Raw genomic sequence first — 24,998 nt, forward strand, 5'->3', positions numbered from 1 at the left:
AGAAAGCGCTCCCGTGCCGGAGCTTTAGATGCCAATTAACAGAACGAGAATGCAAAACACAAAACGTGCCAAAGGTAATTGGGCGGCAGTCCAACCGAGCAAAGGGTGAAATTAATCTGCAGTGAAGGGAACCATCATACGTGAGCAGAACATAAAACAAATTGAGGCGAGGCATATTTCATCATGTTCCGGCTTGTAGATGAGCCGGAGCTTTTTCCAGCTGATTTCAGTTAAAAAATGGACAACACTCGAGACCGACCGGTCACCAATCGGGCGCACGGCACAAATTGAGACAGACCATCTAAATTAGAATTTGAGAAGGTGACACAATGGCATATTGATGGCCCAGTTTTTTTCCGTGGCCACACCAATACCTTCTATCTGGCAGCAAGAAACTCAGAAATAAGATTTGTTCTGGCTGGAGTGGCTCAAACGTGTCACTTATTTCTGGAAGGACAGCAGTGGTGAAATAACAACAGCTGGAGATGTAGCAGCACTTTACATCTGACATTACTGGTCATATTTGGATATAGTACGTAAAAATGAGAGTAAATATATTTGATTTCAATGGGAAATTTTCAGACATTTTTAAAATATTGTATAAATCGAGTCTCCGTATATGAACTGAGCAACTTCAAGGGGGGGGGGTTGGGGGGGCGAGAGAGAGAGAGAGAGACAGAGAGACTTAAAAAAATTAACATTTCGATAGGAGCAACGTGTGAGGAGCTCACCAGGAGCATCCTTCAGTCGTTTGCTTGGATGAAGACGCAGCAATGTTGGATGGGCTAAGATGTGAGCCCATTAATTCAATTATTGACAAGTGCGTCTTGAGACCTGGTGGGACTTGCTAACCGGCTTATTTTAGTCTTAGCCACAAGCAAGAGCAAACAGCAGGGAGTGTCAAAGGCTGCTTTGCTCCTCACACAAACCCCCCCGCCCCCCTTCGGACTTGGGAACTCCAAAGATACGCATGCAATGTCGAGCAACTCCAGTGAAAATGGACCATTTTTCACACGTCAACGCGCTCGCACAATGTCCACATCACTCTCGTACACTTTTCCCAGCTTTTTTTTTTTTTCTTTCTTCATAACACCTCCCTCTCCAACTGTGGCGTCACTTTTGCCCTGTCAACTCCAGGCTGGAACTCGCCTGATATTCTCCTTCTCAGGCCACGACAGCGTGACTAAAGCGATGATTGGCATCTCCGTTCAAGAGACGGCGTGACAGTTGTGCGAGCTCTTATCTGCTGCTCGCCTTCAAGGCGCAAAATGGCGTGTACGCTTCCGTGTTTTGACATTGTCCCAGAGCAAACTGCAGTCAGCTTTGAGAGGTTTCCTTACACTTACAGTATGTGACGTGACATGATGGGCTTCTGTGCAAGACGTGCAAGTTTTTTTTATGTGCGTCATCGTTTGGAGGACGGTCAGCTTTGTGAACAAACATTGTGAGGATTATTTTTTTTTTTAAAAAAGAGAGACTTCATTCTGGAAACATAAACCAAAGAGACAAACATATAGCTCACTTTAGTTTGTTTAGCTTAACAACTTGACTTGTTTAGCTTAATGCTAACAGAATGCAAGACACCAAAGATGGTGACGCAAACGGTGGCGCAACACATGTAGACTGGTAACATACCAATACATACATTTATTCTTTATCCTCTGTGGGCAATACTTGCATGTATTCTAGTGCCACACTCCAGAAGGATCAACACAATGTCTATTGACTTGAGGCAAAAAAATGTGCCAAAAAGCATGTTTAATTGTTTTACATTTTTTTAAATTGCATCACTACTGTATACTTTGATATAGTAGAATAATATCAAGTTTCTTGTAAAAATAAAAAAATATATATTATTGTATTATATTATATTATATTATATTTGCGTCACTACAGTATACTTTGATATAGTACAATAATATCAGGTTTCTTGTAAAAACATTTTTTTAAAAAGCACATTATAAACATTTTGTTGAGTTTTTAGGGAGTCTGGAACAAATGAATGGCATTTGCATTTATTTTAGTGGGGGAAAGATGATTTGAGAAGGCGCCACTGCATATGAATGTGATCAGAGGTGTGCACAGGTTCTCTTTGTGACCTACAAAATGCCCCAGTGATGTCCCTGCAATTACTTTTTAGAAAGATTTTTCCCAGCACATGTGTTAGGTTTTTTCTCTGACCGAACAAATTTCAAGAGAAGAGCAACAGCAAACAAACCACAAGTGAGACAGAATATTAAGTGTTTTCTCGCGAGGAGTGCAGTACAGATAGCTTCACAACAATCTCACTACACTAAATATCTGTGTACACTCCCGCTCTTTTTATTTGGATTTGCCCTACCCACATTTGTGAGGCAAAAGCCCCTAAAAGGGGAGGGGGAACGCGTGTGGGCTTTGCCTCGTAAGGAAGAAATCACTAGGTGTTTACATACTGATAAGAACATGTGGAAAGAGGAATTTGAGTGGCCTGGATAGAGAAGAAAACCTTTGACCTCTAGTCAAAACATAGCAAGGGATGCTTTACGACATTGTGTAGAATGGGACAAGCTAGGTTATTTATTACTGGATACATACATTCCGACATAATCCTACGATTAAGATAGTTTGGAAAACCCTGACAATGATGGTCACTTGTAGGTTCATCTGAGGTGCAAGACAGCAATGAGGCATGTTGTTTAACAAAGTGGTCTTTGTTAGAAAGGAACTGTCTCGGTAGATGTCTTCTTTTTGCTGAGTTGTCAGCTGGTCCTGCCTGACCCAGCTGTAACCTCTCTCCTGACCCAGCCGTAACTTTTCTCTTCTGTGGTACATCATAAAAACAGCAAGGCCAAACAGCAAGCATATATTGCAGTAATACTGCGGTAAAGCATTGATTAGAGAACGCATGATAACATATATATACATTTTTCTAACAACATGTGACATTGAAGTGTGTTTGAAAAGGGGAAAAGGCAGTGTGACACAAGCTGCGTGCAAAGGCTACCACGTCCTTATTTCTATTCATCGGGCGCAGCGTGTCAGAGCGCTTTGTCTGCCGCCCTCTGTTCTCTTCACTTCCAATTGCCATGAGCCCACCCGCTGTTACCGGTCAGGGCGTGGAGATCTTGCTGACCTTTAGGAATGATCCAGTCACCTCTGACAAGAACTCAGGGCTTCGATGTCCGTGGGGCTCCGTGATCCGAGCCATTTGCGTAAAGGCGCGTTGAGGGAAAACAGCCTCCGGTTTGAGCTCCTTCTGCTCGGATTAGCGAGGCTGACAAAAAACACACATCAATAATGTAAAGGCACAATTAATGACTTCCCCACTTGTGTCAGATCTGCCAGAAGCAGCCCCGCCCCTGCGCCGCTGCCGTCCCCCTTGTTACAAAACATGGCGACGGTGACTAACCTTTGGTGGTTTGACACTTTGTTGTTTGGGATTAGAAGCGCGAAAAGGCAAAAGCAGCTGTTGCGGATCCTGCCGGCTGCTTTGTAAACTGGGATTTGATGAAATATTCATATTACTTTGCATTTAGAGCAGGCCCAACACAGGAGTAATTGCTTGTGTAATTGCACGATAAATGATGGATTTACTGCTAGGATGAAATGGAAACGTTTGAAGCTCCTACATGGAGCGCAAATGGCTCAATGTGATTTACATAACGAGTGAGGCAAGCCTGGAACAACACCCAAAATCACCGCCGGTTTTCCTGGGCCTAAATTCACCTCAGATGGACTGATGCAAGTCCACGTTTCAAATTGTTGTTGGAAATTACGTCATGCTGGACAGATTTGAAAACGCGTTGTTCTCCTACCATCCATCCATCCATTATCTGACAACTCAATCTCAGCTGCTCAGAGGTTTGAGAAAACACCTGCAAGAATTCACTCCAAGCTTTGTTGACATTGTCGAAAAGAGCTGCAGTACTGCCGCAGTCTATGTTTGTTTGCACTGTTTCGACACGCAAACTTCAAAATTGTTTGACTTTATGGAATTAAAACTGCACAAGCGATGCACAAACAGGACATCAGTTTTTGCCGGGCAATATCCACAGCTTTACTGTCAAAGTCTGTTTACCATTAATAATTATTATATTAGCTGTATATTTGGAAATGAGCTGTTTTAGAATTACCCACAAAATACGTATTTATTTATTTATTTATTTATTTATTTATTTTGTATCCCGTCTACAGTATTTAAAAAAAAAAATTGGGAGAAAATTTTGTTCTGTGTTTTTATTGACGTTTGACACAACATCCCAATTGATTGGGGTTCCTATTTGGTTTTGTGAGTTGCGGGCAAGTCCGCTCCGAGCGCAGCTGCTGCGTGACCCATCTTGTCGTCGCATTCATCACCATCTCGCACAGTGTCAAGCAGAGGCAGCTGCTATCTTTCTAATGACTTCCTAAAAAGATTAACATCTTGACAGTGACCATGTCAACCAGCGCCAGCATCGCCTAACTCAGTCAGATCCAAGACAAGAAAATGGACTTTTGCTTATTATTATTTTTTTTTCTCCATGAGTGTCATGTTCTTGTGCCTTAATTATCCTTCCACAAATGTGTGTGGGCTTTATGACGCGCTCTGTGTTTACGCGTGCGTGTGTGACAGGGGGGTGGGGAGAACCGATCACTGACCAGGCGACGAACCTTTTCAGCCCAGCATAATATAAGAGGCTCCAGTCCACCTACTTACGTTCCACTTGCTGATTGGCCTTACGCAGATATCCAGCGTTTATTTATTGCCACAAACTACAGACTCGCCACATTTATCGGAGCAGCTCTCTCTGCACTCGGCACTCGGGCACCTTCTACAAACAACAGGTAAGAAAATAATCTGTAATAATATGAAATTATTACAATGACAAAAGACCACGCAATTTTACGTTGGGTATGTTCGTGCGTATTTACGCACGCAATGCGCACCAAATCGGTTGCTGGATTAAAGAAGACTGAAATCGCCATTAGGCAGAAAAAAAAACCGCTCATCGTGATATTTTGCAGGTGTAGCTGTGAAAATGAGGAGACGCTTTTTACTCGTGTTTCTGCTCCTCGTTGTCAAACTTCGATGCAGTCAATCCAGATGCGAGGATCCCGAGTCGCGCGAGTTAACTTCACTTGTGAGTTTTGCAGATTTTTTTGCCGACATTTTCCATGGATTCATTTGTTTTCTTTTTTTCCTTACAGCGGGAAAGTCTGGGTTTGAATATCCCCAAACGGAACCCGATGAGGAGGTTCGGCGATTTGGATTATGACAGTTTTGTGGGATTGATGGGCAGAAGAGACGCTGACGGTGAGTTGAAAACTCACGCGCACAAACACACACAAATTAATTAATACATTTCTTTGCAATATTTGTTTCAGATGCAAACGTTGTGCAACAACCACAAAAAAGTAAGTTCACTTAGCTTTTGTTTTTTATTAAACGATTAATGTGTAACTTTGACTCTTTTCAGGGGAAATGCATGACATCTTTGTTGGTTTAATGGGAAGAAGAAATTCTGAGACCGGTGGGTGTGACTTTAATTAATAAACAATCAATCATATTAGGTATAGACTTGCTCAGTCCAATGGAATCAATAAGAGAAAGAAATTCTGCAATCGAGTTGTGCCCAATGTCTCTCTGATGTTTTTTTTTTCTTTCCAGACAGTGGTCCCTGGAGGAGAGCAGATCCTGAGAGGAGAGGAATCTTTGTCAACAAATGTAGGCTGAGGTGAGACACTTTCTCTTTTAATGGGCCCACACATTGGCCGAAGCTTTGTACCATCCATCCATCCATCCATCCATCCATCCATCCATCCATCCATCCATGCAACTGTCTGTTCTCTGTGGGGTGAGCAAGACCTGGACTGGTCCAACCATCGAGCTTCTGCTCACTCAATCTTGTGTGCAAATAACAAAAACATACCTGACTTGACTATTTGAGAGCCTTATGCGAATAAAAGTTTGAAATGTGAAAGTAGAAATAAATTGGCATCTTAAAAGTGCCTGGTGTGTTTTGCTGCAGGTTTCTTCAGGGGCTGTAATAGAAGACACAAAAAAAAACATCCACACAATGAAGGAGTCGCCTGATGGAGACGACTGAGGAATTGCATTCCAAACCTTCCAAACCAATGAAAAGACAACGTACATTTGTCTTTATTACTGCGTTCAAAGTTCGAAATAAACGTACTTTTTTATAAACACATTCTTTTACTGTGATGATGAATACTCAATAAGCAACTTACCATTGCTCTCGTAGCTCAATGAGAAAGATTCACTGATGATTTTTATGTATGTAGGAAATTTGGGGCTTATATAAAACATATTGTTCTGCTAGAAAGCCAAAACAGAGCAAAAGAGTTGAGGGCCACTCAAAATGCTTTGTGCTGAATCCCACCGAACATAAATTTCAGTGTAAGTGCTTCGTCCTGAAAATAGCCCATACTCACTTGTGAGGGGGTGCACACTTATAAAACTGTTGTTGTTGAGATCACCTTTTCACATTTAGAGCTGCTTATGCTTATAAAATACGCAAACAAAAGCCTTTTTTTTTTTTTACAAATAGTAATATAGTTGTCTACAATGACTGGCAGGCAGTGGGCAAACAAAAGTTTATCTTTCTGTTCGGTGAAGCACTTGAATATGTAAACCGCTACGTTAGCTTCTTCAGCTAGCCATAGGCGTGCTAGTTGCTAGGAACAATTCGTTATTTGTTTCACTTGAAGTTCGTAAGGATAGCGTACGGCTTCTGTATGTAAATTCATGAACTCATACACAAACAAAAGCAAACAAAAGAGGTTTTTTTGTTTTTTACAAATAGTTGTCTAAAATGACGGCAAACAAAAGTTCATCTTTTTGTTCGATGAAGCTTTGAGTGAATATGTAAACCGCTACGTTAGCTTCTTCCGCTAGCCATATGGGTGCTAGTTGCTAGCAACAATGCGTTTGTGTTTCACTTGAAGTCCGTAAGGATAGAGTACGGCTTCTGTTTTTAAATTCATGAACTCACAGTTTGACAACAAAAGCCAATTTGCGTCGTTCGTCGGGTTTGTCAGGATAAATAAATAGGCCATTCAATGGCTGATGGGATCTGTAATTGATCTGCCTCATAGGAATTGCAAATCTATTTAATTGCATCGTGAACAGTAAATTGAGCAATTATCCTTTTGTTGACGAGGCAGCGTGTCCACTGCAATCATCTACTTTCAATTCAAATCGTCTCAATTTCAACATCCACGGGTCAGGTGCACCATTTGAATGCATCTGATGCTCACGTGTTGCTACCACTGCCATGAGGGCAAATTTGAGATATTGTAGCACACGTTCAGCTTTGCCAATGAACCAATAAATGGCTTCCCATTTCGCACAGATGGACAAGAATGAGTTGAAAGAGTCTTCAACCGCCAATATGTTGACACTCCAAACAGAGCGTTAATATGACCTATCTCATGCCACATCCAATATCAGCTCTTCATGAAACTACCTCAAGATAGTCTATTATCACAAGTGGATTGTTTAGATGATTTTATTTCAAAAGCCCACAGATTTGTTGGTTTTTATTTTGAACTTGGCAAACGCAACGCCTACCCTAAAGCTGTTCAGAAACACATTTTGGAAATCTAAGTTGCATCAACATACAGCATTTTTTTTTAATGTTTAAATTCTAATCATAAATGCGAGTAAATTTGTGAATGAGTGTCCTGAACTGTAAAAAAAAATATATATATATAAAAAAAACAACAGTTGGAGCGCAGAGCTGAAGAGGGAGAGAGCATCGAATTGATGTTGTAACATTTGTGACCACAAGATGTCGCCCTCCCCTCACAAAATAAATCAAATGTGCGCCAAATGATTAATTCTATGGACAATTACACCAAAATTTAAAACGTACAACTATTTATTTTATAAAATGGGGAGATTCAGTCTATTGTTTCACAATATAGAGACACTTGCACGTCATGTCAATACTGAACTAGAACACAACCTGTTTTTTTTCTCTCCAAAGGAGCATGGCAGCTTGGGAGGGAAATTCCACAAAATAATTGACTCCGCCTATCACCGTGCAGCAGATGCAGATGCGGTAGTTTTCCTCTTCCTGTGCTGGGAGCAAACATGCTCACATCTGGTGAGACCAAGGTTATTTGGGTTTCCGAGAAAGTGAAGGCCAAGGTGCTTGTTTTTCTTCTCTTTCTTTTTTTTACTTTGTTTTCTTGCATGGCAAGGCCTCTATCTCAATCAACAGTTGGAAGTCAACATCGGTCTGCATTCAGCTGCAACATGTCACAACAAGACAGAGAACTTGTCATTCGCACAGCTTACACGTTGAAACGGAAACGGAAACCTCAACCGCAAACGAGCTATTTGTTCATTGTCAAGAGTTGAAATATCTTTTCGTTTGGGGTAGATTCAGGGACGTGGTCAGAAATCGGTGACACAACAACTCATTGGCCATAGGGGCGCACGCAGATAATCATCATCTTATTAATTCATGGTTTATTTGGCTTCTTAATAATTCTAAACAATACATCTGAACTTAAAATAAAAATGGAAAAACTGGGCATATCAAGGGTTAGGGCTCCCAATTTTGAAAGGAAACCAATTATTCAAAATGCCCTAAAGTTTTTAATCACTCTTAAAATGTCTCCAATTTCAATTTTGGTAGTTTTCTTTACGTGCTGAATTATTATCAATGTTTGCACCACATGCACGCGTGAACCAGAGTCGCAGTCATTCAAAAGAAACACACATCGGAACATACTTGGAACGCATCCGAGCTCAGGGTTGCGCGCGCCCTTGTCAAATAGACAACCGACCAGCATGGACTTTAAGATGTTGATGTCATTCGGCGGTGACGATCGAGCCCCACCCACGACCAAGGCATGCAAATTCCCAATGCGCACGCACTCGGATCACACAAGACCGGACCGATCACAAGACCGGACCGAGTCATCCAGCTGCTGCCCGCGCACGGTAAGCCTGCCTGTCTGCTTGCCTGCCTTTTTGTTTGCGTAAGTTTTCCTCGGTGGTTGTTTGTGCCAGAGATTTCAAATTCGAGCATGTTTTCCTCATATGGCAATCCATTATCGGTTGGCTAACTTCGAGCGAGTGACGTGAATTATTTACAAAAAGATCCATTCCAATAAATGCAAGGAATGTGAGGAAAATGAAATAACGCAAGAGGAGCTCAAAAAATAAAAGTACAAGTTAGGACATTTGTGCAATCCTTGACATTGCACACACACACGCGCGCGCGTCATCAGGATCATGGCCAGAATTCTGTTCTGTGTCAGAAAAGTCATCTTGAGTCAAGAGGATATTTTCATGCAAGAATGCAGGGGTCACTGTCTTTGCAAAATATGATTAAGAGTTACAATTACAAACTAATGATACAAAGCAGAATACAAATGATTCCTAAAGTGGAATAAGTTGGCTTCTGATTTAAAGATCTTCAATTGAGCAATGTGCCAGCCAATCTTTTTCAAATGGGTGCCGGCAATTTCGTATTGCTTGAATGGGAAACCCGATTGGCCAATTGAACAAACGTTGACTCCATTAATTTCTTTGTGTTGTCGTCAGATGGTATCATGTTTTGCTGCATGACTGACTTCCTCTCAAATGGCACGCCACAAAACCTGAATTTGATTTGAGGTTAATCAGATTAGTTAAAGTTAAAGTCCCAATGATCGTCACACACACATCTGGGTGTGGTGAAATTTGTCCTCTGCATTTAACCCATCCCCATGTGATTTTGATCCATCCCCTGGGGGAGAGGGGAGCAGTGAGCAGCAGCGGTGCCGCGCTCGGGAATCATTTGGTGATCTAACCCCCCAATTCCAACCCTTAATGCTGAGTGCCAAGCAGGGAGGCAATGGGTCCCATTTTTATAGTCTTTGGTATGACCCGGCCAGTCTCAGGGCGGACACTCTACCACTAGGCCACTGAGCTGGTATGATGCACTTGGAATGGCGGATGTGTGTGTGTGTGTGTGTGTGAGGGGGGGGGCGTGGCACTATTGCCAACAATGAACAAACACCATCCAGGGGAAGTCAGCAAGGGAAATTACAATCACTTCTCAAATTCACTCTCAAAGTTGCAAAATATAGTCATATAGAGAGTCACTATCAACATCATTGTTATAATCTCGTTCGCAGATGCGCGTCTTGTCTCGCAAGTGGCTGGGCGTGCTCGCGATCGGCTCTTTCCTGCTTCTGCTGCTGGTGCTGTTCAACGCGCCGAACCCGAGCGGCTCGGGAGTTGACCTGCGGCCGGGCAGGACCAATGAAGCAGAGACGGCCATCAGGGAGCACATTCGAGACCTCTTCGATGACTACCATGATATTTCCTATCGTATCAAAGAGGAGGTCGCGTGGTAAGTTTGTTTTTGTTTCGCATCGGCCGACGCTGCTCGTCACACTTTTTGCTTTTTCCCCGATTCAGTCGCTTGGCAAGAAATGCGTGCGTCTGCGTGGCTGACGAGGAGACTTTTCGGCTGCCTTTCTCCAACCTGCTCTTCCCACGCGCAAAGGCCCACCAGCTGGACGTGAAGTTTTTACAATCCCATCCCGACCCCGAAGGCGTGAAGCGTCAGCGAGCTCGAGAATACAGCCGCGTTCAAATCAGGTAAATTACTCACATGCCGAGTCAACGGCATCAGAAGATTTTCGCCTTGAATAACCCCTTACCGTAAATTCGTGATATAATCACCGTATTTTCTGGATTATAAATCGCATTTTCTTTTCAGAGTTTGGTCAGGGGTGCGACTTATACTCAGGAGCGATTTATCGTTGAATTTAATGATTTGGTGTGACACGGATGGTTCGATAAACTTGTTAGCAAGTTATTTATGCTATAGTTATTTGAATAACTCTTAATATGTTACGTCAACCACATTCTCAGTTTCTTGTTTATGTAACGCTAGCATAGCGTAGCGTTCAGTCTGTTGTTGCCTTTTCATGTCTGTTCTTGGTGTTGGATTTTATCAAATATATTTACCCCAAAAATGAGATTTATACTCCGGTTCGACTTATATATGTCTTTTTTTTTTTTATTACGATTTTTATGGCTGGTGCGACTTATACCCCGGAGCAACTTATAGTCCAGAAAATATGATATAATAAATGATCAATTCTCAGCAGACATCTGAATATTTGCACTATGCAAAGTGGAAGTAGATTTCGATTGAAGCCAATCTTCATTTTGCGGTCAAAGTTGGACCTCGTAGTGCTTGCATCAAAGGCTCAGCAATGTTACAGGAAACAGGAAATGGTGCAACAACCCTTTGCTCAATCAAAAGGTATCCAAATTTTGAGCTGACAATTATTGTCACACGCTTGAACTGTTTTATCAAGTTCTACACTGTCGAGTCTTGTTGGGGTTGATTGGCCACTTTTTTTTTTGGTGACTAAGCCACAGTGGTGTGTGTATGAAGGTCGTCCAGTCCCGCAGACGTGCTGATCGTAAATAAAGCCAACAGTCCTCTTCAGTTTCCCTCCCAGGGCGTAGCAGTGCGACCTCTCAACACCATCATCATACCAGGTAACGGTGGCGTGCAAAGCAACGTTAGCTTTAGCCACTTGCAGATGATGAGCAGTATATCTTCATTTATTGTTTTTTTCTTTAGGTTTGGGTCTTTTTGAAGAAGCAGCGTCAAACCACACGGTAAGTTGAGCAAGTCTGCATCACGAAAAAAATAGCAATTGGTTAGCTTTGAAAATGTTCAGTCTGTTTTTTTCTTATGAAATGGCACCGCAGATATATTTAACCGCCACACTGGGGACTTTTGATGTGGCGGCTACGGTGGAGAGGGTCTCGGTGGCAGGAGGAGGAACGGCGCGCTTGATGCTCTCCAGTGCTTTTCTGTCAGCCCTGAACAGGCAATTGCAGTTTGTCACCTACACCAACTCCATCTTCCATCCCAAGACAGCAGACACAGGTGCATTAAACAAAGCGTACCAGTGCTGATTTGACTCTCATTTACATCGTTTGTATTTGTGCTGCCCCACGGAAGATACTAGACAACAATACTGTGACTCAGAGATTCCTAGTTAATAATCAAACTTTGAACACCGCCGCTCTTGTAGAAACGTAGCAGGAAGGCAATAAAAGGACTTTGTCCCCCTCTTCAAGTTGACAGATACTCGCTCGCATTTTGAAGCAGTTCTCCAAACGTCAGGCTTTTGCTAGAAAGCAAAAAGTCTGTTAAAGAACAGCTGGAGTTCATCTGAAGCACTTTAAATGGTGAATTCTAAAAAGATGAGGGTGTGCACACTTATGCAACCTCGGTCTTGCCTTTTTTTTTTGCGTTTCTCATTGTAATAAGGTTTCAGTACAGGTTAAAATCCACATTAATGATGGAAAAGCTATGTAAATCATTATTTTATTTTTATTATTATTTTTTTTTTCGTGGGTTGGTTGACTGGCATGTTTGTCGAGTTTCACTTTCCAAAGCATTTCTGCCAGACTTTATACATCGAGAAGTTGATACGAGCTCTTTTTTTAGGGTGGTGATTTTTATTTTTTTTTAAATATGTACTCTGGCTCAAGGAAGGTTGAGATCGTTCATAGATCGTTCATAGATCGTTCTCACTGTACTCGCTTCTGCACGCCCGCCCTGGGCTGCTGATGTCAGATAAGAACAGAACTGCATCCGCAGGCGCACGCCTCCACTCAAACCGCACACACTTTGCAAACAGTCCGGCGCAACGGAGCCTTTTGTCCTTTCAAGAGTGACAATTGTCTCAAATGGAATCGCAGCATTCATTGCACTTGTGTTTTTCTCCACAGTTCAGTTTGCAACTCAAAGTCACAACTCATTTTTCACCATCAAAATTGGCCACCCTGCCACCCCGAGACTTTACAAGTCTGGCTATCATCCAAAAGGTTGGTGAGCATTTATGACAGCGGATTTTCTTTGTATTTATATTTTATAGTATTTATTCTATATATTCTCTCTCTATATTTTTTTAAATTTATTTTTTTATTTTTGACAGCAGATATTTTTTTGTGTTTATATTTTATAGTCTTTATTTTTATTTTTTTACAATTCCGAATTGTGATGATTTTTTTTTTTTTTTGCGTTTCCTTCTAAGAGAGCAACATCAGCGAGCTGGTTACCATTGCGACAAAGACCTTTCTACGTTACGACAAATTGAAAGATCTCATCGACAGCATACGGCAATTTTATCCATCCGTGGCAATCGTGGTGGCAGATGATAACGAGCACCCGCAGCAAGTGACCGGAGCTCATGTCCAGCAATTCATTATGCCCTTCGGGAAGGTCAATCTCAATTTCAAGCAAGCGTCGGCGCGTGTCGGGATCAATCAACATTCCCAGTTTGATCTTCAGGGCTGGTTTGCTGGACGAAATTTGGCCGTGTCTCAGGTGACCACCAAATACGTGCTCTGGGTGGATGATGATTTCATCTTCAAAGCCGACACCAACTTGGAGAAGATGGTGGACGTTCTCGAGAGGACCAGTCTGGATCTGGTAAGAGAGAATGACAAGATCTTGTCCAACATCTGTTTGGGAAGTGTGCTGTGCAATTTTTTATTCGTGATTTACATTGCCTGTCCCAGTTTTGAAGACCCCAACCCGCTTGCTTCAACCAGCAGACCGAGACTTCCCTTGTTTGTAGTCCTGGTGACAAACAAAAATTTTTATATTTCCTAAAGCGAAAGAATGTTGTGGAGCCGTGATAACTGGCTGCCTTTGTTGTGACTTCCTGCAGTCGCTGCACATGAGCGACATGTTGACGAATGAAACGATGCTATTGTCTCCGCTCGTGACCTCTGCGTGGCCTTGATGGATGTCAGAAAACCCATCTTTGGTCTACCTGATTGTTTTCCATGCTGCAGGTCGGCGGAGCGGTTCGAGAAGCAACCGGCTGGACGTCCACGTTCCGTCACACCATTTCAGTGGAAGCGGGCGGAGACGACGGCGACTGCATCCACATCCGGCGCGGCTACCATCATGCCGTCGAGGGCTTTCCTAACTGCGTGGTCACCGACGCTGTCATCAACTTCTTCATGGGGAGAACTGACAAAGTGCAGCAGGTGGGCTTCAACCCCCGGCTGGCTCGGCGAGGCCATCTAGGTGAGTAGCACGCCAGCGGCATCCAAAATGGCTGACTGCCTGTGGAACCACATCCATCATTCCAAACATTCAAATGAACGGAAAGGCCAGAAACTGTCCCTTCCTTTTTGTCCCTTTTCTTGTCAGTGGTCTCTGGTTAGCCCCGCCCCTTGTGTCGTCCAATCAGCTCGCTCAGCCACTCGTGTCCTGTCCTGTTCCTCCTTGTCACTTTGTATTTAGTTCTTTCTGTTTCTGCTTCTCTCGTCTGCTCTACGCTTTGTGCTGGTCCTCCCCTCGTCACGTCCAGGTCTACACTTTACGATGTTACTTTGCATCTTTGTTGTTTGGAATTCTGCTTTATCTAGTTTCCCCATGTTCATTAGTGCTTTGTTTGCGCTCTTTCATTTAACGACAGGATGTGCTATGTGTTTGTTTTTAAGTACATAATGTGGCATTTCCTTTTTTTGTGTTTGGTTTGACCGTAAACTTGATTTTCACATTTTTGCTCACAAGACAAATGTTGATTTCACTGGTTTAGTCTTTGTTTGGAGAAAACTATCAATATAACAAAACATATCTGTGATTAATATGCATGTTAGTTGACGTTTGCTTATTTTCACAATTCATTATGATGGTAATTTTTTTTTGTGGTCTTGCTGAGGCTGTAATGACCAAATTGCTTTATGATTGAAAAATCAGGGGAGAAAGAACATTAATCACAAGGCAAATGTTTTATATCTCCTCAGAGTTCTTCATTGACGGGCTGGGCGCTCTCCATGTCGGCTCATGCAGTGACGTGATCGTAAACCACGCGTCAAAGATCAAATTGCCGTGGAGCGGAACCAAATCGGAAAAGGCCTATGAAAAATTTCGCTACTCCAAGAGCGATGATGAAACTTACATACATGATGAAAACCTTTACTTCTCAAACAGGTTCAAATGCATGACCAGGCAATAATGAAACATGCCAATAGCAATGGGAAGTGAATTTAGTATTTTATTTTCATCCCCGCCAAATGGCGTTTGAATTTTGAAGTGAAAAAATCTTAATATCGGCGCAAATCTCGCCTTTGAAACTGTGAAATCATGTGCGCTCGCCAAAACTTGCTTCCCAAAAGGCACGTTTGTGCTTTGTTTGCTGACCGCCGGATGGTCTTGTCATGCGGAACCACTGGCTATAGTGCCACCTTGTGGTTGATGTTAGGAGCACATGCGCTTGAGACGAGTGGGGGTCCCAAAAGGCAAAAACAAATCGGTTTGCATGAAGTTAACGATCATTTCAAATGGTAGCATTGTAACCATCCAAGCTGTCTTTCGAAGTCGAACTCAAGAGCGACTGCCGAGTGCAGCAACCTCTTTGATAACCTCAAGGACAATCGCAATAAAGCTGCCTTTCATTTACAAATATGACCCACAGATGCACAAACATGAAATGTTTTGTTAGCTTTAATGTATAATATGTGCAAGTTTGTCCAAACTGACATTGTTTTATCGCTTTATCCCTGCCTACAATGCCTCACTGGTCACATTTTGTGGCGACCAAAAAAAACAACCCCACACTTTGGGGTTTTACGTCAGCCTTTTGAGTGTTTATTTATATCAGATATGTGGTCTATGACGGATTTTGCTGCAATCAGATCATTTACAGAGAAATTTGAACTACTGATTGTATATCTGTATTGTGTACACTGTTCGGTTGGAGAATCCAGAGATAAAAGGGAAGTGATTGAATTTTTTATAATTATGTGTAACATGTTTCATCCTTACATTATGATCGAAGGTGAATGAATCGAATGAATAACGACGTGAAATATTGACTACCTCATGACTTTTTTTTTTTTACATGAAAATTGAGTGTATTAAAAATGAAAGTAATTTCCCTCCACTGCATCAGTATACATTTTTACAAATTCAACCTGTTGTGCACTTGATACAATGAGATTTGACGAGCAACTCGTTTGCCGAGATGATTTCCTCATGATGGAATGTGATTTTACTGATACTCGAGCTCCAAGTATTTGAAACCTGTCTTCAACTGCCAAGAGCAGGATGGCATCATTTTCACTTCTGGTTCCACTGTGGCACTTTGATCGTCAGTTCGTTTCCAAGTTGTTTTTCTGCCTGTTGACGTTTTACTACATTCCATTCAGGTGACTTCTAGGGTAGCAGTCTTGCTTCAAGGAACTCTGAGAGCACTTAAAGTAAACGTCATGTGATAGTAGGGACGCAGATAAAATAAAATGGACTCGCTGGACCGGTCCGTTTTGTTACGTTGTTTTTAAAGAGTTCCAATTGTAATCTGAATTAATTTAATCGGTGTTTACGTAAATCTTTGTATGAAAACATTGACACAGGGCAAATAAATGAGAATGATTGATGTGTCAACTATGGAGCTCATGGTTTGCATGTTAGTAGGTCTGTTTGTAAAATCCGGCTGGTTGTGTGCCATCCTCTAATAAGAGCGGTCTATTTTCTGCCAATTAGTCAAACATAGTCCGTGCGCTTAAAAGGCAAAATCCACAAGGGTACAAATTTGTCTTGGTCTCTTTGAAATATGCACTAAAAGAAAAAAAACTTGGCTATCGAACATCAAGCGAGAAAATAATTAGATTTGTCTTTTTTTGTTCCAGTTTGATGCTGTTAGATTATTAGGTCAAGGTTACACTCTGCGTGCGAACGCTCCTCGTTTAACCGCTAGAGGGCAGCAGAGTGGCGGTGTAATGTTTTACTAGCCTAAAATTGTCTTGCATGGTAAAACGTAAGCCGCACAAGTTATTTATTTTTGTTGAAGCTTTGCGTGTCAAAATCATCCGGATATTGTGCTGAAGTCGTCCTGTCTGTTTTTCATCACATTTTCATCTTGTCCGGCTTTATCACGCAAGAGTCTAGCATGCTTTACATTCCTCACCTGTAATAAAAATGTTAGCATACACAAAGCAAGACTGTAAGGATGAAGAAAGCAATCACTTTTAATAAAACGTAGTCTTGTTTCCTTGAAAAGTCTTATATGTGAGCAACTGGAAGACAATTGCAGACAAATACCAAACCGTATTGCATGTCCATATGCTCGTATTTAAGCGCTTATAAAATATATAAATATATTTACTATTGAACCAGTTCAGTGCACCTTTTGGTCTATTTGTTTTTGGATTGCAAACAAATATTGTCTTCAGCATAAATAGGTGCCTCCATAATGCTACAACAGGCTACTGCTTCTTTGAAACGGGCCGGAAAGTCGGATCCTGCTATGGCCGTACATCATTTTCACACCCAAACGGTGTCTTCTAGATGTTTTCCCTGCAACGAAGGGCAAGCGTTGGAAACAGGTTGACATGTGTGACTTAACGTGCTACCTTCTGCTGCTGAATGTACGTGACGGCATCATGGACAGTGACGAAAATGTGCTGGGGCTTCATGTAGTTCATGAGGCCGCTTGAGGTGAGAATCTTTAAAACGCTCTCTAGGAGAACAAAGAGCAGAAAGAAGTTTGTGACCTTGAACGAAAACACATGATGAAAGATGCAAAGGTCTTAGATACCATTACAGCTGGACAAAAACACAGCAAGGCCGACTTTCTGGCATTCGTGGCACATCTGCAAAGCAAGCAAAATAGTTTTTTTTTTTGGGCCGAAGCGACGTTTGTATGGATTTTGCACACCGACCTGAGTGAAGAGTCTCGCTCCGGCAACGTCAACAAATATCACACGACTGCAGTCGATCAGTACTGCCTGCACATCATGCTCCGATGTTTCTGCAGATAGCAAAACAATCTGAAAACCTTACGTCACAGTTGAATCCAATGATCAGATCTTTCAAATGACATGGACTCATTTGATATGAAATCTAACACTCTCCATATGCATATTGTGTCTCGGATGCCACTCCTTACCAAATTGAAAGAACTCATTTTCGGACGAAAAAGATGCATTTGCAATGCCTCCTTCCTGAAGAATGGCAAAAGTCACAAAAGCAAAATGAACAGAATTTTATCAATTTAAAATTATTGTATTTATAATTTTATTTATTTTTACACAAACACTCGAGTGGGGCCAACGTACCACCGTGATGACATTGGTCTCTCTTTCCCGCTTCTCCCGAGCTTTTCTGGCTTTCTCTCGGCTGCGGACCTTCTCCGGCGTCAGGCCCAACAAGCGACTCATCTCCTCCCTAAAGAAGCTGCGGTTTCCATAGTAAATGGGCCCGTTGTAGGTCAGGATCTTCATCCCTGGCACCTCGTAGCACTGAAGAGAAAACATGTTTGAAGAGAGGCTGATTTCTTCCAACATTCAAATTTGTCAGGGCTGTTAAACTCTTACCGTGCCAAATTTAGAAGACATGTATTTTCACTTGACAGGGACTTTAAGATGGCGTGCTCACCTTACTATGATTCTCCAGTGGTCTGTAAATTTCTGTGTTGCTGGCCCGGCCGAGCACGGCGCAACCGGCCCTGGTGAAGGCATCGTGGTTCAGAAGATGCAATCGACATCTTAATTGATAAGCTTGGTCCATTTAATTAAAAAATTAATTCATTTATTTATTATTTTATATAATTAAAATTATATATTAAAAGAAAATAATTAATTTAAATTTAAAAAAAAGACTTCTGTCAAAAGAGAAAAACAAAGTCTCTTCTCATAAGACGGGCAGACAATTCATGACTATGCCAGCTGGAACGTGAGACACCTTTGCGTGCGGCAGACGACGGTCATCATCGAGAAGATCACCCCGACGGCTAAGCCGACGTCCACGTTGAGAACCACAACTGACAGCCAGGTCACCACCCAAACCATCTATGGAAAAAAAAAAAAGACCAATTAGCCACGCCTCTGCAATCAGCTGCCCATCGAAAGGTAACAAATTCTAGATAGAGCCAATAACTTACAAAGTCAATCCTGCTGATTCTCCAGAGTTGCGGCAGGTCGTGGAATTGCAGGAACATTTGCCTGAGGCTGGTCACGTTGATGCATGCCAGTACCGCCTATGGACAAACAAACCAAATGAGCCCAGCTCCTTCTACTTTGAGACAGCACACAAACGCACCTTAGGTAGGAAGTGGAAGAGCGGTCCGATAAGCAGCAGAACAATCAGGACAACCAGACTGGTGAACAAGCCCGAGAACTGCAGACACAGCAGATAACCAGATGTTATTTCTTATGTCATCTGTTCAGCGACATTGGAAAAACGGTTTCCGCTTTGAAGCGACCTGCGTGTGTCCGCCGGCACTTTCCAAGATGTTTGTGGTGGCCAGAGTGGCTGAACTTGGAAAGCATGTGAAAAAGGAAGACACCGTGTTGGAGATACCGTGAGCCAGCAGCTCCTGCAAACACATGTGTCCAAGTCAGCAGAGCAAAATGCGAAGAAGCTGAAGCGAGGGTTTGAAGACACCACCTGGTTGGGGTTAATGGAATAGCCGTGCTTGTCGGCGTAGAGCATGGCCAGTGAGACGGACACGGCGTAGCCCACAAACGTGATGGCCACTGTGTCCCCGGCGATGGCGGGGAACGTGTGCAAGGCGGGCAATTCGGGCCTGGGGAATCTCAAGAAAGAAGCAAGACGAGTCAAATGGTGGAGCCGTGGCGGATTCGCACTTGTGAAATAATTACCCTGCTGGAATATGGCCGACAATCTCAATGTCATAAATGGAGTCCAGAGAGAAAGCGTAGGCCACGCCCGTGGCAATAATCACCTGAAGGAGCAGAAACAAAAAACACAATTTCCTCCACTTGTCAAGAAGTGAAAGGAGCTGGGCTTGGATCAGGGTTTATTGAACGAACTCAAAAGACAAACTACAGTTGCTCGACTTGAGACATGAATAACAGAACAGACTGGAGACTAGAAAACAAGAAGACATGTGACGAGACAGGACTTAAATACAAGACAGGTAACGAGAGGGAGGTGACGGCAATTACATAGATTGTGAGCAGACACAGGAGGGGAGGGGCGACGCCAACAGAAACCATGGCAACATTCAAACAAGGAAACGAACGGAGACGGATCGTGACACCGCTGTCTCCTGCCAGATTGGTGAACAAGCTAACGAAGGATACCGCTCCAACTGACCGTGAGGATCTCCACCGGGATGGGCGTCCGCAGGCGTCGCCGGTAGCGCGTGTTGAGCTCTTTCACTGGGACCAACACCGCTAAGCACACCAAGGAGATCAGCAGCTCCGCCATGTTTGTCTGAGGCAGGTTCTCCATTACTGACGCTAAAGTCTGAACCCACAAATTGATAAGTGGCAGCCAATCACACACTGTCAAAGAACGGGCTGAACTAATTTCCCATTCTCGTCGTTCACTCCGCTGACCTTGAAGAGGGAAAAAGTCCCCGTGTGGCGAGCCAGCCGAAGCCCCAGCATGCTTTGCAGCTGCGAGCTGGTGACATGGAAGGCGGCGGCACTGGTGAAAGCTTTCACGATGGGCTCCGACAGGTAGGTGGAAAGGAAGCCCAACTGAAGAGCGAACATACACAGCTGGAACACAAAATCATTGGCGCGGCTTAAGATCCAAGCGTGAGTCATCTTGGCCATCATCGCCGGTCCCAGATGCCACCTCACCATCATAAGTCCCGAGAGAAGCGCGACAGCTGAGGCCACGCCGATCCTCTGGAGCTCAAAGTCGGCCCCTTGGGGCGAACTGGAGTTCAACTGGGCTGACGTGGCGGGCACCAGCTGCTCCACCACAGAGCCGGTCATGAGGCTGACCACGGCAAACGTACCTGCGACGGATGATAAGTCCTTGATGAAGGAAGGAAGGAAGGAAGGAAGGAAGGAAGGAAGGAAGGAAGGAAGGAAGGAAGGAAGGAAGGAAGGAAGGAAGGAAGGAAGGAAGGAAGGAAGGACTCTACCTGTGGATACGTGGCGACCCGTGCCGAAAATCATGTAGAGGACCACAGGGAAGAAGGACGTGTAGAGGCCAAATATGGGCGCTACACGGGTGAGTAGTGCGAAAGCCATCCCTGTGTTAAGGAGAGCAGCAGCATCCCACTTTTTACACATTGAAATCAATTAAGCTGCAACAAAAGGCCCTTTCAAAATTAGATTAGCAATCACTATAATAAGCTTGGAATAAAGACATTTCAAAATGATTTTAACAGGATCCATCCATTTTCGCCTGCTGATAGACAAATGAGACTTCCCAGTTTCACACTTGCATGAAAAGATAATCAACATCAAGATTCAAACTCCAAAACTCAGTGTGAGCCAGATTAGATCACCACTGCACAAGATGCACAATTGCACAATTTAACCTGTACCTAATGAAATGACACTTTTAATATCTAGGAAAATTAATTTGAAAAAGTGTGGCAAAATAACTAGGCTCTTGGCTAATAAATAAACACCGGAATATACACTTTAAGGATTGTCTAACGACTTGCCTTTCACCCAAAGTGATACGAAAGAGCCCACGTATAATTATTCCCAACAAGGTAAACATCTACTGGCAATATGTTCAATTATGTTTATGACTACTATTTAAATCCAGTGCAGGCATTTTTAAATATGACGTGTTGCTGTCTGACCTTGAGGGATGTGAAGGACGCCAACTGTCAGTCCAGCGACGGTGTCTCCCAACAAGCATTTCTTGAAGCGGTACGCGGGCAGCCAGTTGCAAATGGGAACTCTGTGACGGAGCAGCTGGATGCAGGCGCGCCGTGAGCACCTGCAGCTCCCGGCGAGCTTGGCCCACAGCCGCGCGCGCGCGCCTGCGCTCGCGCCTGCGCTCGCCTTGTCCTCCTCTGAGCCAAAGGCCTGCTTGAAGCGGTCCTCGGTGAAGATGCTGCGGTACACCGCCACGGAGGCGCTCATGTTGTCCCGAAGGTGCCTGAATAGGGAGGGGCGGGGCTGTGTGTGACGAGCCGGCGTCTATTGAGTGCGGACACGCGTGGATTGTCTCATGACTTTTATAGGAAAAAGTCTGCCCCTGTTGCTTCGACAATTTCCTGCCAGTCGATGACACGCTTAACTTGTTTTGTTTCACTTTTTTTTTTTTTTTTAAAGACTGGAGACACGCAAAAAAAGGTGATCTGCTCCAGGTTGTCCGCAGTTCAAATCCTCTGGGTCCTACTGCCCAAAGAGTTCTCACATGCACTTTGAAGCGCACAGACATTGAAATCCAGTGGTCCACTCTTCTCTCCTAATTTCCCAAAACATGAATGTGAGGTTCAATGAAGACTCAAACTCGGGCCACATCGCCATTGCGTTTTTCTGTTAACACCGCAAAACCATCACTTCAAAAAATAATAATAATTTGAAATCAGACTTCCAGGAGAATGATGGCATGAAAATATAGCGGCCACCCTCACGTCACGCTTCAATTTGCATTTTTATTCCAAGACGTGGTTTTTACTCTCAATTTGTGGTGTTGCATTGACAAGCAATGATTTGCTGGATTGTCAAATGACTCAATTAAACGAGGATCAATCGATGATTCCAAGTGTGTGTTGTGCCAAAGACATCAAAGCAGGTCTTGTTCATTTCCGAGAAGGATGAATGTCTCCAGCGGGCGGCCTTTTCAAGTGTGCGGCCTCGGGGGAACCCGAGTCTGGAACCGTGACCCTCCTCTGAAACTCAATCACACATGTCGGGCTGGTTCACGGATCAAACCGCACCTCCGCTCCGATCAGCCAAGTAAGCGCTGGACGAGCAGAATCTGCGTGGATGGAGCTCCGAGCAGACACGCGTGTGTGTATTTGTTGGCGCGCCATTTTCCAAGCATGTCCACCAAAGTGTAGCGATGCAGCGATACGAAGGGACTTCCTTCACATTTGAGGAATGCGAGCCATTGTGTTGATCAGCGGTCGAGGATTTACGAACGTACATTGCCAACAACGTGTCTGCGAGCTGTTTAGACAAGATCTTAATCAAGGCTCCAAAGGAACAATGTGCCAAGGAACCAGAAGAAGCCATTTTCACAACGGCAAAAGCTAGTCAAGTGTGTTTGCGGCTCGCACGTTTCACTCCAATGTTTTTGGACCTGGCTGTCTCCTGACCGTCATGTGACTTTGTGCTTTCGTCGTCACGCCCTACCGTGCGCTGGTCTTTCTATTCTTCTCATCCAAAGAGAGGCTCCAGTGCTGCTGTTCCTGCAATTGTTCCTTATCTGCTTTATTGTCCCGGCCCCCCCCCCCCCCCCCCTCTGGCATGTTGGAAATGAAATGAGCCGGCCAGCGTCCCTCCCCGTCTCCTTACCTCTCCCATCCCTTTCCGCTGTCTGCTCCTCTCCGTCCATCATCTACTGCGTGTCGTTTGGCTCTGTCAATCTCGTCTCTGGCTTAAGTAAGAAGAGCAAGACGCAGCTGCAATTTGTCAGCCGCTGCGCAAAGTTCGTGTCGTGCTGAAGAAGCGAGCAACAAAGAGGCTGATTATTAGCTTATCGCGATGTATTCGTGGAGACTTGCTGAAAATTAGGAATGGTCCAAAAATTGCCTGGTGTGGCTCATGATAAGAATGAACAATGTGCAATTTTGCACAAAAATGACCAAATTAAACGGGAATGAAGTAGCTAGCATACGAAAGAAAAAAAAAATGTTTGCATCAGCTCTTTATTTCTGAGTCGAGTCATGAAACTCAATTTCTCTCTCTCTTTTTAGTTTTACCTTTGTTGTCTGGCCTGAGAAGTTTGTACGTGAGCGCTGGCATTGTGCAGGCCGGAAGGCGAGCCTGGCGGCGCTCACGAGCGCAGTTCCGACTTCACGTCTTCGTCTTGTCCCGCTGCCGTGGTGCACGTAGCAAACGGAGGCCGTGCGCTGACGCGGCGCAGGGAAGTTTCACGGTACAGGCGAGCTCCACGCGACCTTCGGAAGAGAACTTCTAAAGTGTTCGGTGTCACTCACCTGAATTTCGGTTCCCATTGTATCTGTACGTTTAGAATTTCCCAAAGAGCAGCACAACCCAGTCCCCCTGAACTCAGTGTGAGGAGCTCAAGTGGCTCTCAAGGGTCCACTCTAAGCCAGTCTGAAGTCCTCGAGCGAAACATGACGGCGTCCGCTCGCCCCAGCCTTTTTTGCTTCTCTTTGCACACCCTGATTACAAAATGCAATCATAGAAATGTGTGACAAAAGGACAGTTGGAAGGCACATTCAGAATGCAAATTGCGTTTAATAACGTGTCTTGTGACTACATGCACACCCCTCGGCTCGTAGCTCTTACGAGCAGTTTTCTCTTGCAACCAGGCCGCACTTCTCGAGCGTGGGTGGCCAAGGGCTTCTCATTTCCTCCGGCTGTCTGCAGCCATTCGATGTCGGCGTGCTCCGTCAGGGCTGAGCGGACCCCCGGGAGTCCCCCAGAAGCCTCGGCGCTCACGCCGCTTCCTGCACATTTGAGAGAGCCCTCAGAATGGAGCGCCATTGTCTTGCCCGTTATCTGATGGCCTCAATGAACAAGGCGGACAAAGCCTCGAGACCCCCCCCCCCGCCCCTGGGGACCCCGCCCCTCCCTCCCAAATACACGCACACTTAACGGGCTGTTTTGAAACTCTCCTGGGCTTGTCTACAACGATCATGAAAAGTGCATATTGAAGGGTATAAATAGCTACAGACTAGTAAATCAACTTAATACAACATGGGCAAAGCAGCCATGGTGCTATTTTGTGACTCTCATCGGTACCAGTACCTATCGCATTCAATATAGATTATCTTTATTATTATTTTGTCAGTCAACCAAATAAATACACTCAGTTCGCAAACACTTTTTATTTATTTATTTTTTTACTTATTTTTTTTATTTTCTTATTTTGTTTTTATTTTTATTTTCACTTATTTTTTTTTATCTTTTTTTTTTTACTTTTATTTCTTTTGACGTTGCAAACCCTAACCCAACCCTAACCTGAAAGTCAGTCTGACTTTGAAATTTTTACAAAACTTTATAAAAATACAAAAAGAAGTGTTTCAAAAACATTATAGTGTTTAAAACTACAATAAAGGTTCGAAAAACTCTGGTGAGAGACGCTAAGAAATGCTGTAAATAA

General features: G+C 43.7%; 3 protein-coding genes and 1 long non-coding RNA gene across 7 annotated transcripts; 2 read left to right on the plus strand and 2 right to left on the minus strand.

Moving 5' to 3' along the window:
- The first annotated feature begins 4,634 nt into the window (after positions 1–4,634).
- Positions 4,635–6,083, plus strand: tac3a (tachykinin precursor 3a). Of its 2 annotated transcripts, XM_037276854.1 has the most exons (7): positions 4,635–4,803; positions 4,984–5,099; positions 5,167–5,272; positions 5,344–5,373; positions 5,436–5,489; positions 5,627–5,693; positions 5,988–6,083. In XM_037276854.1, the coding sequence occupies exons 2-7, from the start codon at positions 4,998–5,000 to the stop codon at positions 6,004–6,006; spliced, it is 378 nt and encodes a 125-aa protein (XP_037132749.1). In that variant the 5' UTR covers positions 4,635–4,803; positions 4,984–4,997; the 3' UTR covers positions 6,007–6,083. The 2 variants fall into 2 exon arrangements, with proteins under 2 accessions (XP_037132749.1, XP_037132759.1); XM_037276864.1 differs by lacking the exon at positions 5,436–5,489 and having other exon boundaries at positions 4,637–4,803.
- A 2,681-nt stretch (positions 6,084–8,764) lies between these two features.
- Positions 8,765–15,948, plus strand: b4galnt1a (beta-1,4-N-acetyl-galactosaminyl transferase 1a). 3 transcript variants are annotated; one of them, XM_037268539.1, is made up of 12 exons: positions 8,843–8,932; positions 9,539–9,610; positions 10,017–10,331; positions 10,400–10,582; positions 11,391–11,497; positions 11,583–11,620; positions 11,714–11,894; positions 12,746–12,841; positions 13,051–13,238; positions 13,308–13,448; positions 13,817–14,054; positions 14,780–15,948. In XM_037268539.1, the coding sequence occupies exons 3-12, from the start codon at positions 10,114–10,116 to the stop codon at positions 14,989–14,991; spliced, it is 1,602 nt and encodes a 533-aa protein (XP_037124434.1). In that variant the 5' UTR covers positions 8,843–8,932; positions 9,539–9,610; positions 10,017–10,113; the 3' UTR covers positions 14,992–15,948. The 3 variants fall into 3 exon arrangements, with proteins under 3 accessions (XP_037124424.1, XP_037124434.1, XP_037124445.1); XM_037268550.1 differs by having other exon boundaries at positions 10,114–10,331; XM_037268529.1 differs by lacking the exon at positions 9,539–9,610 and having other exon boundaries at positions 8,765–8,932; positions 10,114–10,331.
- LOC119132980 lies at positions 12,336–12,772 on the minus strand. The gene is made up of 2 exons (XR_005100022.1): positions 12,549–12,772; positions 12,336–12,451 (listed from the first exon to the last, which is right to left on the minus strand). It is a non-coding gene; the product is annotated as an uncharacterized LOC119132980 (long non-coding RNA).
- A 1,029-nt stretch (positions 15,949–16,977) lies between the features above and the next one.
- slc26a10 (solute carrier family 26 member 10) lies at positions 16,978–23,205 on the minus strand. The gene is made up of 18 exons (XM_037268517.1): positions 21,553–23,205; positions 20,878–20,988; positions 20,588–20,748; positions 20,339–20,503; positions 20,094–20,246; positions 19,637–19,719; positions 19,422–19,569; positions 19,237–19,350; positions 19,074–19,151; positions 18,916–19,011; positions 18,717–18,823; positions 18,411–18,480; positions 18,092–18,274; positions 17,923–17,977; positions 17,696–17,784; positions 17,572–17,626; positions 17,387–17,493; positions 16,978–17,330 (listed from the first exon to the last, which is right to left on the minus strand). The coding sequence occupies exons 1-18, from the start codon at positions 21,836–21,838 to the stop codon at positions 17,298–17,300; spliced, it is 2,094 nt and encodes a 697-aa protein (XP_037124412.1). The 5' UTR covers positions 21,839–23,205; the 3' UTR covers positions 16,978–17,297.
- Between the last annotated feature and the right edge of the window lie 1,793 nt (positions 23,206–24,998).

The sequence above is a fragment of the Syngnathus acus genome, chromosome 2 (assembly GCF_901709675.1).
Source record: "Syngnathus acus chromosome 2, fSynAcu1.2, whole genome shotgun sequence".
Taxonomy (NCBI): domain Eukaryota; kingdom Metazoa; phylum Chordata; class Actinopteri; order Syngnathiformes; family Syngnathidae; genus Syngnathus; species Syngnathus acus.